Raw genomic sequence first — 14,330 nt, forward strand, 5'->3', positions numbered from 1 at the left:
TCTAGCACAATCTCTCTTTAATGTGGTTGTGTGTGTTCAGATACAGCTGCATTTAACCGGCGCCTCCTCCGCCTCCTCCATGTCTGCTCCAAAAAGTGTGAGAAGCTGCGGGTGAACTCTGGAAAATAAACAGAGCTGTCAGGACATTTAAACATTACAAGGAATTATCTGATATACGCACACGTCCCTCCCTTTTCCCTAGAAGCTCAACACTGTTCTGTTTATTCTTCTGTCACTCTTTCTGCAGCTTTAAGAAGATGAATTGAGATTTTTCTTTTATCAAGTTCTGCTCAAATAATGTTTGCAGTGTCTTTAAACAACACAGCCTGTGCTTACACAGGTCACCTGAAGTTCATACCTACAAGTATACAGTGGCTACCTGTACTACTGTTGTGCAAATAAATAGAGATGGGACTTATTCAGTGGTTTGAAAAGGACAATTCTGACGTTTGTAATACTTTTAGGACATTGAATATTTGTCTTTTATGATATTGCTGTATTTGCATCTTGCAAGAGACACTCAATGTTATGTATCACAGTGTTTTTACTATGGTTATGAGTCAGTTTCTGAGTCAGAAACACATAAAACACTGTCCTCTAATGGATTACTGCTGTACGTTTGTGTCTGACTGAGATTTGACCTGATCAGGAGTTCGGATGGGATCTCCAATAGATCTCCGTCAATGTTCCAGGGGTATGTTCCTTCAGAGGAGATGATGGGCACAGTTTTTGAATCAGACTCCTCGTTCTCCTCTGATGCGTCATCAGCCCAGCTTCCCTGAGAGCGTGGCCGCAGCTTCACAGCCTTTACGGTGTGTGTCTCAATAAATGAGAATCCAAACTGCAGAGAGATAAAGAACATTCTCTCATTTAATGATTTTGGCAATAACCAAACCTCAAGGGAAAATATATATATATCATGTATAAAATATATATTTGACTGTACTGCATTATTTGTATTTATTTTATTAATCTGCATGGTTTATTTTTCTGTAATCGGTTTTATTGGAGGCTGTAGTTTACTTTAGGTCCACAAGGAGGCAGTAATGAACAGCTGATCCTCATCGGCTCACCTCAGTCCTGTGTGTGTGTGTGTGTGTGTGTGTGTGTGAGAGAGAGAGAGACCTGGAGTGAACCTGGATACAGAACCAGGCCAGGACTGGTCTTTCAGTCCATCACAACATATGTCCCAATATTCAGATAACCAGGTATGTCCATCAAATTCCTAATTAGATAAATGGCTTAGCAGGCATTAGAATTCTTCAGTGCTTTCAGAGGTCTTCTGTTAGTACAATTTACCTAGTGTAAATGTGATGTATATTAACCCTAGTGTTTTGGTGGAATAATACTGGCTCTGACCCAAATCTTTACGGCAGTCATGATGTAAAGCTTGACCCAGACAATGTGTATCAACTACAGGAATGTTCCTGTTTAGGGTCTTAGTGGGTGATGAGTTCACATGCAAATTGATTTGACTGTAAATCTCACAAAAAAAAAAAAAAAAACATTCACATTCCACCCCAGAATGACAGAAAATTACATTTTGCTGTCATTCAGGGGTGGAATGTGACCTGGACACATGCTGTACAATACATTTCATATAGTTGACATAAATATGACGCAGGGTAACAACTCCATATATGCAGTTATGCCCTAAAATTCAAGATATTTTCACAAAATGCCCCTGTATGGTTTTTGTCTCATATTTTTATACAATAGGCGATATCACATCAGCAGAGAGTGAGAACAATATCAAACGAGTTCTGATTTTGTCCTGAATATCATGAGTTTAAATGTGATTTTATACAACAGTTCAGTAAATAAGTTGATATTTTGTCATATTTTAAAACACAATATTATCTGTTTTTTCTCAGTTTTACAGAGAACATATTACCTTTGAAGACATAGCAGAATTGATGTGCATCTCCGAAGAACACAGTGGTGTTTAGCTTCTGAATAAATCTGTGCTTTGAACGAATCGCGTGAATCAATGATTCAATGATTCAAAAATTCATTTAAAAAGAGAGCCATTACTTAATTCCTGAATGAATCAGCGTTCAAATGAATGAATGACTCATTAGACATTTACAGTCACCTGCTGGCAGATTTCGTTTCTTATTTAGAGTATAATTTAATAAAAATAAAATAATAAAAATAAAAACACATTAAAGGGATAGTTCACACACCCAAAAAATGTTAATTCTGTCATAATTTACTCACCCTCATGTCGTTTCAAACGGAACGTTTTGGAACGTAAGAGAAGGTATTTTGTTAGTTACAAAGCTGTTTTGGTTATCAATTACATTCACTATATGAACAAAAAAATACTGAGATGTATCTCAAATTATCATTTTTTATGTTTATAGTTTATGTTATGCCGTTGTAGCCTTAATGTTTATGTGTAATACATTTTATGTTGAATCAAATAAAATATGTATTTCTAAGGCTACAATTTGTAATGTCTACTTGATACGCTCATTTAAAACAAAAAGAACTCTTAACTTTAACTTTATTTTGTGATTTATTAAATTAATTAATCGAAACATCATGAAATTAATTATATTAAAAGTTTGAATTGAGTGACAACCCTAATATATATATATATATATATATATATATATATATATATATATATATATATATATATATATATATATATATATATATAATTACATTGTATATTGTAAATTGTTATAATTTTTAATTACAATTTTCCATTACCAGAATATATTAAGTTGACAGTAAATTATGTTTTATATTTCAGTGTTTAACCTTTTTGACATTCTCAATGCTGCTGATACACATTAATTTAATAGAATTAAATTTAATTCACATTTAAATTGTTTAAAAAACACTATCAGGATTTCTAAATATTTAAAATGTAAATAATATATACCATTTTTTCAAAGCGCTGAAATAAGAATGTTTTTATTTTTATTCTCTTCTTTTTTGCAATAGGTTTTAAAAATAGAATTAATTTGAATACATTTCTAGATACATTTCTTTTTTAAATTTCAATCATATTTAAATAAATGTGTCTTTCTTCATGTAAATGAGCTGAACACACACAACACAAGCTCTTTTAAAGTGGGCAATAAAAGCCCAATAGTACAGCAGAGAACCCCACTCTGTGGCACAATGACATCTCACGCGAGAGTGAAGAGCAGTACCTCCACAGTACACAGATTATTTATAGAATGTGGGTTAACAAACAGCACTAGATTGGATTGCTTAAGAAAAAGAAGAAACAGGCTCTGAAATGGGCTAATCTGTATTAGTCTGAAAAGTGTTTTGTGGGAAGCTGACAATCAGCGACTAATTTGACTTGACAGTATGCTAATTCTGTTTAAGCTGGGGAGGATGTTAACTCCGTTAGCGTGGGCTGGTTTTCCTGCGTGTCTGGCTGATGTGAGTTCAGTAAGTTCCCTCAGTAGGCAGGTGAGCTCACCTGGTTGTTTGTGCTGCTGTATCTCTTCAAGTGCTTGATGAACTCTGACCTGGAGGTGTTTCCGACAGCTATCAGTGCCATACTGCCATTGTCTAACCTGCGCTAGACAGAAAAGGTTATTTGTGTTTATTGTGTTAAGGTGGTACATTTGTTAATAAAATCTTCTGTGCCTGTCGTGTATGGAGAGTCTGTGGTAAGCCAGTTCAACATTATAATAAGCCCACACTCTTTTCATATGGAAATGAGAGTTGTTGATTTAATAAAACCAGTTTCTCTTCTGGTTTACCACAGGTCTATAAATAGATGTAACTCCTACTTGTACTGTTCCATATCTACACGTCACAGGAAAATGTAAATGGGAGCTTCAAGACATAAACAGGTCCTGAGAGAATCTATTAAACTATAAATGTTGTCAATCCAATTGGTTTGACCAGTGTCTTCTTTAGCTATGAGGAAGACTCTGATATTTATGTATATTTATTTGTAAATATTTTTTAAATCATTTTTTAATTGATTTCTGTATTATCTTTTTTGAGAGAGAGCAAAAAATTATATATTGTATATATATACGTAAAGTTTTAAAAGTTGATGAAAAATAAAAAGTTGTGTTACTGTATGTATTCGGATTAGATTTTTCCATTTTTCTTGTTTTCTGCATAAGCATCACAAAGTTTTGTGCGATTTCTGCTTAGAACAAGAAAAAAAATTGTTAATATAATTGAAGATATATTTTCAGTAAGCTCGTCTTCATATTTTATGCAATGTCCTTCAAATATATGTATTTTATTGAAAGATTTTTGTAATGGAAAAAAAAATAATATCAAATAAAGAAAAGATTTTTTGCAGGGTGAACTCTGTGACCGCATGGACTCCGTCCCCAAATAAAGATGCTGCTTACAAGAAGCTGAGCTTAACTTGTGTCGCTCTGTAAAGACAGGAAGGAGAGACAGATGCTCAGTCCTTAAGTCAGCCCGGTCACTCCCTTTAATCAGAGTAATTATGTGCTGATTAGTCCAGTTAGGTGGCTTTGACCTTACGAGTCTGATTCAAACACTGATTCCAGGATTATGTTGGCCTACTCTGGCCAGCTTCACGCACCAAACACCCATGACACGGACCAGAAAACAGTCAGGATACTCAGCCTTGCGTGTTGCTGACACACTGACCTGGTCTCAAGGTTTTACAGTCTACTCTCACATCAGCTTACTTGCTTTTAAGCCGTACAGTCTGAAGGATTGAGGGCAGTGCTTAGTTTGTACATTAAAAGCCAAGATAAAAATAAATATAGTAGTCAACATTTAAAATGGATCCAAACCTTGTCCAAAAACCAAAACAATACCTGTTCTTGTTTTAGGACAACTTTGCTTAACTTTTTTTGATCCACTTCAAATGTTGACCTCTGTACATAAACATCGTTCCTACTCTATTGACATTTAACAAAGCTTCCGGGCATTTCACTGAACATAGTGGGACTGATCTGGTTTTGTTTAGTTGCAACGGTCGCTTATAGTGTAGATTCAATAGAACAGATGCATTGATATACTGCCACATCACTGGTGGTGAGTTTCATGCTTTCAACATTGATAATTGATTGGAAATAATTGGAAATGTTTATTGAGAATTAAAGCAGCATATTAGAATGATTTCTGGAGAATCATGTGACACTGAAGACTGGAGGAATATGCTGAAAATTCAGCTTTGCATCATTGGGATAAATTACACTGTAAAATATATTCAAATAGAGAATGTGTTTTAAATGGCAAAAGAAAAAAAACCTTTACTGTATTTCAAATCAAATAAATGCAGGCTCTGTGAGTATTAGAAACTTGGAAGAATATTGTCATGATTACTGCAAAAAGGTTTTCTCCTGAAGGGATTGAGGTGGTGTGGAGGAAGTTCTGACCTGGTGGTTGGGGCCAGGCCCCTGGGGGCCATGGAGCACAGGCAGGGAATAGCCATGATGCTGATATTCAGGTACAGGCCTTGTCTGGTCTGCCAGGATCCACCCTCACCTATCAAAAAATAGAGAGAGAGATTTTCACATGTATATAATACTCTTATGTGCACTTGAAATAGAAATAGGAAAGAACGGCAGCTAGCATTGAAGCAGGGGTCCAGCAGCCATCTGGATGATTTTTCTAAATGGGTAGTTATGATGACGCTTACAAAATATATATATATATATATGATAAAATATGATATAATTTAATACAATGCAATTATAAAGTCCTGTATAAATTATATTAATATTTAATTGCAAGGCATTATCATCCAGACCACTGCTGAACTAAGATGTAAAACATTTTTGTCACATGGTGCATTTACTATTCTCAGCGCTGCTAGAGATGGACCATATAGAACCCATCACAGTCATTTGTGATAACAGGCTATTTTAATCAATCATTTTCAGATTTGTATTGTGTATAAATCCAGTATTCTAAAACCTATTCTAAAATTTGAATGCAGCTCATTGGAGAATTCAGCCTTTAATTCAGCCGGTAAACACCCCCTTTGTTTGTCATAGGAGGCCCTTATTATCCAAGAGCATTTGCTGCCCAATGAAGCAGATATCTAGTGGTGCATTATCTTCAGACTATCTTCTAATTTAGATGTACTCACAAATGTCCCCTCCATCTCCATTTCGCTCAGCTCTGTGTAAAAGAAGAGATGTTTTTAGTGCACAACCATTATCTGCATCAGGGTAGTAATAGAGTTTCATGGGCTCCTCACAGTGTGGGGCATCCTGACTTATTAGCATTAGCTGGGTGACCTTCAGCATCTCCAGCATTTTGATTTCTTTCCAGTGGCCAATTAAGCAGGGGTGGTTTATTTAAAATAGCATTCAAATAATTATGCTCAAAATTGGATGGGGATGAGGGGCGAGAAAACCTTAAAAATGCACTTTAACACACTTTGTCTGATCCGCGGCTCCTCTGCTGGTTATAAAGGACAGCTCGCAGTCTTCAGGTCTTCACAGGCATCGCCGGTCGATCGGGGAGGGACACGAGGAGAGAGAACAAACACGTTAGATGGAGTGTTATGATAAGAAGAGGGTGATTCTAAGAGACGCTGCCCATGTGTGCTGTGCCAGGCGTCTCTGACACTAATCCCAGATTTGATAGAGCACCAGCCAGTCCCTTGGAGCCCACCAGATGAGAGACAGCTACAGCTGACAACACAACTGAGAAAGAAAGAAAGAAAGAATGCTTACTTGAGGTTTGCCAGTGTTTTAATGAGAGCGAACTCGCGGCGCTGGCTGGGTGGCATCCAGCGGTGTCTCTCTGCCAGTGCTAGCGTCCGCCCACCGAAACCAAACATGGCAGAGAAGCCGAACCTCAGCAGGCGACCCATAGAGCTAAAGCTGCACACGTCCACGGGCTGATGATGACCTAGAACAAGCCACGTAATGCAGTCAGTATGCTGAAGTACCAAGGCACTGCCCTAAAACAAGTACAAACCACTGGGAACAATGAACAGTAGAGCCACAGGAGGGGTTAAACACAAACCCATTACAAATGAAGATTATAGTTCTGTTACATATGACCAAATTCGAAAGCAGTATGGCATCTCATAAAGCATTTCGATTAAAAAATAATGGTAAGAGATTGGGTGTTAATTTGAAATACATTGGATTCCATACCAAAAAGTATAAAAATCCAATCAAATTGACCATTCTACCCAAAATTTGACGGTTTTACCCCTATATATGCTCTGTTGATATTCTCAGTCGAGTGTCCTGTGCACTTCATGAGAGGAGCGCTACTTTGCTAGTAAATGAAAGGGGTCACTTATGAGGCATCATTTAAGATGCTGTCTTAAAAGGTAGCTACCTATGTGGGTAGTAGACAGTGAGGATTTAAAACAGAGCCATTGAGAGCATGACAATACCTTATGCAAACATAAATATGGTAAGATTTTTGAAAGACATAGGCTGCATCAAAAATAACGTAAAAACAGTCATATTGTGAAATAGTATTAATATTTAAAACAACAGTTTTGTATTTTAAATATATTTTAAAATGCATTTTGTTTTTGTGAGGCCAAGATGAATTTTCAGCATCCATTATTCCAGTCTAAAGTTCCACGTGATCCTTCAGAAATCATTCTTATACTGTATGCTGATTTGAACTGAAGAACCATTTCTTATTATTATCAATGTTGAAAACAGTTGTGATGCTTGATATTTTTAAGGAAACCCTGATACATTTTTACATTTTTACAACAAAAAAAATATTTACTGTCACTTTTAATTAATTTATTGTGTCCTTGCTGAACAGAACTATTATTTCTTTCAAAAAAAAAAAAAAAGTATTTTTAACGGTAGTGTACAGTAAGTATATGCATGTATTTATGCACGTGTGTATATGTACATATTTAAGTAAAGATTAATGTGCATTCTATAATCAGCAAATTTAATTCTAGTGCATTAGAATCAATAGAGTCATCTATCAAGTGTCAATGTGACATCTCTTGAGTTAATTCATTGCATATGTCGAAATGTGAACAGGAATGACTGGATCTGGTGGCCCATTGGTTGAGTCCAGTCCCCGTCGCCCCGGCACATTCCTGACCTCCTTCTGTCTCTCCATGCATACGCTCTCCCCGCTCATGAATTATTCATCCGAAACCTTCCAAATCCCGCCAGTTGGCCTTATTCACATGCGTAAATATTGCTTAATTAGAAATGTACAAGCCCTATATTGGCCCTCCTAAATGGGCATTACGCTCTCATTCGTGTCAGGTGTCTTATGTCTTATGTGCCGTTGATGTTTCTCTTGTGCCTCGCAGCGACAAAAGCCAGACATTTTGTGTAGTACAGAAAGGGGAAAAACGTGGTTTCATCCAGTTCGCTTAACATAAGATGCCTAATGCCTGCAAGTCAGAATGTCTTCCAAGGAAAAGCTGTCTTTTGTTGAGCGAGTGCCTACACTTAGCTCAGCGGTTCGTACCAAGAGCCACAATTTTTTGATGGAGCAATTAATCACGACGGTACGAGGATGTCTCTCAACGTTCCTGCTGAGATGGCGAGCGTACCGCGGTGCTCAGAGAAGATGCCAATCTCGGCGAACAAAAGAAATTCAGCACTCCTTCTTAAAACTCACACCTCCCTTTAGTCAAAAGCTATGAGTTACAATACCATATGGCTCAATTCTTAGGACTTAATGATGAGATGCATTCTCGCACATGTGGAGGTCAGACTGTGGTTAATCATCCAAGTCTGTAGCCAAGCGAGTACAAAAATGGGCCGCTACGTTTTAGGCAGCACCAGTTCTGAGGGTTTGTCATCCCATTTTGTCACACAATCCAGTTTTGTCCCTTTAAAGGATTTAATCAAACCTGCATGATTTTTTTTTTTCCATACAATCAAAAAACAACAACATAGAATTCCATAAAGTAGAATTGTTTTTAATATACACAGAAAATCTTCAATATATTTGTGTTGCACAGAAGAAATAATGTCAAATATTTGGAACAAGATTAGGATAAATTATCTTTTTTGGGTTAACTGTCTTGGGTTAACTTGGATATCTTATAAGTCTTAGAATATAGTGCATGAGTCATATTTATTGTCATTGTATTAAAAAGGACTATGTGAATATTCTCTCAAATCTCCTTTTGTCTTTTACAGATGTAAATATGCATATATCATTCTGGAATGATGTAAGGGTGAGTAAATAATAACAGAATTTTCAGAATTTGTGTCTTCACACAAAGCTATAATATGACTTCAAATGACTTCGAATATATTGTGCATGTGTCATGTGGACCACTTTTTTGGTGCTTTTTAAATTGCTTTGTACATTTTGAACTCTGATTGTCATTTTATGGAAAAGACCTGTGAAAATTCACTGACAATTCTTCTTTTGTCTTCTACAGAAGAAAATAACTGCATACATCATTCTGTAATGATATGAGAGTGAGTAAATGACAGGGTTTTCATATTTGGGTGAACTATCATCCTGTTCTTCACCCAAAGCTTTAGATGAGTCATTTGGACTAATTTTATATTTCTTGCTTTTCATGCTGTTTTTGTACATTTTGAAGTTTGATTGTCATTGTATGGAAAATAACAATATGAAGGTTCCCTAAAATGCTCTCTTTGTCTTCTCCAGAAGTGTTCTGGAACAACATGAGCGTGAGTAAATAATGACAGGATTTTCATTTTTGGGTGAACCATCCCTTTAATGCAACAAGGAACTTCATATGAAGCCTGTGATTGGAAAACAAAATATCACCAGATAATCATTTCTCAATAATCCACAAAGAAAAAAACAATACAGTGACAACAACAAACAGAAAAAAAAAAAAAAAAAACTCATTAACTCACACACAACTGATTCTGTAATTCTGTTGTGCAGTTCTGATTGTGTTCATCCCTGTCGTAATTCAGCTGTAAAGCAAAAATTTTGCCAGTACGTGTTCTTTTTCCTTTTCAGTTTTTCTTTTTTTGGAGGATGCGAGCTTAGCTTGTGCATGTAATCCCCTGACACAAGCCAAATCCGCTTGTCTGTTAAGCTAAGCCCAGGAGAGCTTGCACAGTCGACACAATGGCCCAGACATATTGGTGCTAACTTCAGAAACGCCTCGCGGAAAGACAGACAGACAGGAACACGCAGCACTAAAGCCAAAGCGAACACTGCCAGCCAGAAGTAACACTTCCAACGCCGGCCCACAGCAACGTCAAAGAAACTCAGTGTTTGTGGCGAGACCGTATGGGTGATTGACGACAGACGTATCTCCACCTCTCCCGGGACGTCTATCGTTCCATGGGACCTGTTAACCATGATCTCCAAAGCTAGAGAGGCAGAGCCCGTCCGGGGGGTTTGTCTTCTCTCGGCCCCCATAATAACAGTCTGTGCACTCTAATTAAACAACAGATTACAGAGAGCCACCGCATGCGCCGCCATTATGATACACCGAAAACAGGGAGAGAGACTTCCAGTGGGTGAAAATGAAACCGTCGCCCCTTCACACATAACTCAAGTAAATACGAATCCCATATAAGTATTATTATCATGTATATGTGTGCTCCATTAAGTCCCATGGTTCCTCGAGGCCTTACTGAGAATGACTAGAAGCTCATGCATGAAGTAAAGAAAGAAACTCCAAATTAAAAAAACATACCCATGATGATGTGTAATGCAGCAGTCACAGCGCGTCTTATTCCATGCACGGAGCAGGCCACCACATCAGTAGAACCTATAGAGCGATAATAAACACATTTTAACACCGTTTAATAGTGATTAAGCCCCAAAACACACTAAAAGAACCAACGTGATAGTACCAAAAACTGGCATATGGCATATATATTTTGGTCTGCTTGTTCTACAGAGCTATGTTTTAGAAGACTTGGAATATAGCACAAGTCTTATATTTGGAGCCTGATTCGTGGTAAGAAAATAACATGAGTTAAGATTCATCAGTATTTCTCTTGTGTGCCACAGACACAGCACTCAGATTTGGATTTGCTTTTAGGGTAAACTGTTACTTGTGCATTTCATAAACAAGCAAGCTTTCTGTGTGGATAAATTCTGTTCTCCGCACAGGTGATTTTATGATAAAGCTTTTCCTCGTTAGACACACACTGATGCTGATGCTATGAGACCGTCTGAATGCTGTGGCATATGGTCCCATGATGTTTGCTATAGTGTGTATCCCTGCACAGACACTGTTTACTCTCCGTGAGTGATGAGATTCCATTAAGAATGGCTACAGAAACGTGAAAAAATGTAGCTTTGCTTTATTATAGTAGACTCTCTCCTCTGCATATCAATGTTCTCCAGCACCTGCTACAGGGGACAGAATGGGAACCTGTCCATTCAATTTCTGTTCGACCAATCACGGCTCACTTAAAGTCCTTAACAATCTATGGCCTTTATACTTTCTAATTGCAGTCTTCTTTGTTTAGCATGTATTTTTTCAGAGCATATCAATATTAAAAGATGGATTTCAGCCGATTTTTTTAGTTATTTCTATTAAATTGATACACTATGCACTAAAACCAAGTGCATGCTTATGAGTCTGTAGTGATGCTGTTGTGACATACTGTACTGCAAAGAAATACTTGTCCACAAACATCATAGCACAAGAAGTTATGGGCAATATTATTATATTATATTATATTATATTATATTATATTATATTATATTATTAGTCAAATATGAAATTTGTAAGTACACATATTTGTACAAATTTACTTAATTTATGCTGTGAATTTTAAAAACTTGTCGACCAATGGTTGTAAAAACCCCACCAAAAATCAAAAGTCAGAAAATGTTATATTATATTATATTATAATCCTAAAAATGCAACTATTTTTGAATGTATTTACCCTTTTGATTTTAGTATATAAACGTTTAATGTATGCTGCCTTTGTGTCCAAACAGTCGATAATTGTATTACAGTGTATATTAAAATGAAAATATTTTATCCATTATAATCACAATATTGTACACAAGACTTGATTTGTCAATTTCACAATGTTGTTTCAACAAATGCTATAGAAAATGCACTATATTCCAAGTCTTCTGAATGTGATATGAGACTTTGTGCAATTATCAGTGAAAAACGTCCAAATTTTGTCTGTTTGTCACACAGAGTTATCATATGGCCTCATAAGGCTTGGAATATAGCACAGTATTTAAATAATAATAATAATCTGTTCTCTGGACAGGTGATTTTTAGATAAAGCTTTCTCATTAGACAAATGCTGATGCTACGAGATCATCTGAATACTGTGCAACATATTTGTTTTTAAGGTAAAACGGGAGATAAAGGCATTACGGTCTTAATATTCACCCATTAGGAATATCAGGAAAGTTTGCAATATTATTGTCAATGTCCTGTGATTTGGGACACACTAAATCTCGTCTGGCACACTGTTTAGATTGTATTTGAGTTGGGACGCAGTATTGATTTAAAAACAGCAGCAGCTTCACCCATCTAATGAGTGAGGTAAAGTTAATCATTACAGGATGAGGACTTTGTTAAAGGGCATTAATTTAAGTTAATATCGCCTTGTGCCAATTAAGGCAGTTTACCTTGCTGGCAGCTTGCGAAGGGAGAACAGGTGTGTGTATTTGTACTGATTACTACCAGAGACAAACAGCAGAGAGAGGCTTGTCCTTGTCGGGTGAGTAGGCATTTCCTTTCATGCAGTTATCTGGCCAGTGTGTTTGCTCAGATCAACAGGGTATGAAAGCAAATGTCTGTAAATGAGAACAGGACGGAGGTGTTGGATGAAACCGTTCCCTCCCTTTCTGCCGAATGAGACGGCCAGGCCTACAGTGCTGGACACACACTCACTCACACTCCAACTGAATTTGGCTGCAAGTACATGTGCCTCTTCCCACCTACCAGGTCACTGGTAATGTAACCCTCCCTCCCAAACACATCCATGATGCTTCCGGGCCTCTCTGGGAGTTTCCATATGTTATGATGATTTCAACACAAAAGCCCAGCTCTGAGACTCGGTAAAGATAACAGCTTCTGACGGACTGACTTCCAAAACCGTGAACTGCTGTGCTGTCTACTAACTACTAGGGATGGACATTTTTAGTCATTTCGTTTACATGAGTACTTGGTAGATGAGTACATCCTGTATGTATCATACATGGCATTGTTTCACAAGTCACTTTTTTGGAAGCATTTTGTATATTTATTATTCTATGTCCCATTAAAACATAAGGCAAGACTTGCTGCCAAACTCAATAAAACTGAGTATCTCTGAGCTTTCTGCAGAATAGATATTTGCCCCATATTAAATTAAACTATTGGAGCATGGCTATCAATGTTAATTATTAATGTTTTTGAGTTTAGTGGTAATTGATAATGTGCACAGTAGGCCCTTCAGTCGATACCATTCAAATGCTATTTAAGTATCGTGATGTTTTCATGAAAGTTAATCACATTTTTATTTTATTTTATTCATGCCACCTTTAAAGAAGTGCATATTATTACAGTGTCTGTAAGAATGAAAACTTGTGTATATATATATATATATATATATATATATATATATATATATATATATATATATATATATTTATGAGAAATTTTCCTCACTGCAGTAATGATAAGATTTATTGTATTGTGATAATGAGGATTTTAGTCTTTTGGTAATACAATTAAGATAATCTGCCCAAATAGTTATTTAAATGTTATGTAGATGATATTGTAGTTTTATTGTACTGAATTTAATTAATACTAATTCTAGCTTTAAAAAAAAAAGAAAAGTTTGGCAAAATGTCATTATGCAAATTGCTTTGAAAAATGTGCAGACATAGCACACTGATTGGATTTTTTTTTTATTTTTTTTATTAAATATAATTTTTAGTAATTTTTAATCATTCACATTTTACTCTAAAAAAAAATTCTGTACTCTATAAAAAAATCCCACCTGCTTAAAATTAAGTTCAGTTGCTGCCACAAATTTATAATCACAATAGCTATACAAGTAATTTTGACTTGTATTAAAATGACTTAAGATTTAGCTGAATCTTGTATATTTTTTTTAAAGGTGAACTTATTTAAAATAGAAAAACATATGTTACCATGAAGTATTGATCAAAAAATTTTTTTACAGTGTTATCTTTAGATTATAATATAGTATATCCCATCTTAGAATTTTTTTCAATTATGGGGCTAGCGTTCTCAGCGTGAAGATGCTTCAGAATTTGGCCTGATGCACATAGTTTCTTTTTTCATTTTGAAACAGTCTTCACATCAGGAGCATGCATATTACATCTTAAAATACTGCCTACGTAGACAGCTCACTAGGTTTTGGAACAGAGCTGATCTCACTCCCCATCATAAATGTCAAGCTGTGGCTTTAGCAAAGCGAGTTCTGCAGGAATAAATTCCAGTGCAAGCAATAGTCATG

General features: G+C 36.1%; 1 protein-coding gene and 1 long non-coding RNA gene across 3 annotated transcripts in view; one reads left to right on the forward strand and one right to left on the reverse strand.

Annotated features, from left to right (window-relative positions):
* Window positions 1-2: 2 nt before the first annotated feature.
* The window catches only part of LOC127964763 (ceramide kinase-like protein), a 53,861-nt gene continuing 39,533 nt past the window's right edge, over window positions 3-14,330 (reverse strand). The window contains exons 6-13 of one of the 2 annotated variants that reach the window (XM_052565084.1): window positions 10,574-10,648; window positions 6,660-6,837; window positions 6,361-6,417; window positions 6,068-6,099; window positions 5,352-5,460; window positions 3,449-3,545; window positions 642-841; window positions 3-118 (exon numbers count right to left, since the gene is read on the reverse strand). In XM_052565084.1, the coding sequence (XP_052421044.1) occupies window positions 37-118; window positions 642-841; window positions 3,449-3,545; window positions 5,352-5,460; window positions 6,068-6,099; window positions 6,361-6,417; window positions 6,660-6,837; window positions 10,574-10,648 (830 nt within the window). In that variant the 3' untranslated portion in view covers window positions 3-36. Of the gene's footprint in view, window positions 119-641; window positions 842-3,448; window positions 3,546-5,351; window positions 5,461-6,067; window positions 6,100-6,360; window positions 6,418-6,659; window positions 6,838-10,573; window positions 10,649-14,330 lie in introns of those variants that run through there. The other variant, XM_052565085.1, reaches the window with a different exon arrangement.
* Window positions 11,910-13,162, forward strand: LOC127964764 (uncharacterized). The gene is made up of 2 exons (XR_008155135.1): window positions 11,910-12,581; window positions 12,674-13,162. It is a non-coding gene; the product is annotated as an uncharacterized LOC127964764 (long non-coding RNA).

This window comes from Carassius gibelio, chromosome B9, assembly GCF_023724105.1.
Source record: "Carassius gibelio isolate Cgi1373 ecotype wild population from Czech Republic chromosome B9, carGib1.2-hapl.c, whole genome shotgun sequence".
NCBI classification, from domain to species: Eukaryota; Metazoa; Chordata; class Actinopteri; order Cypriniformes; family Cyprinidae; genus Carassius; species Carassius gibelio.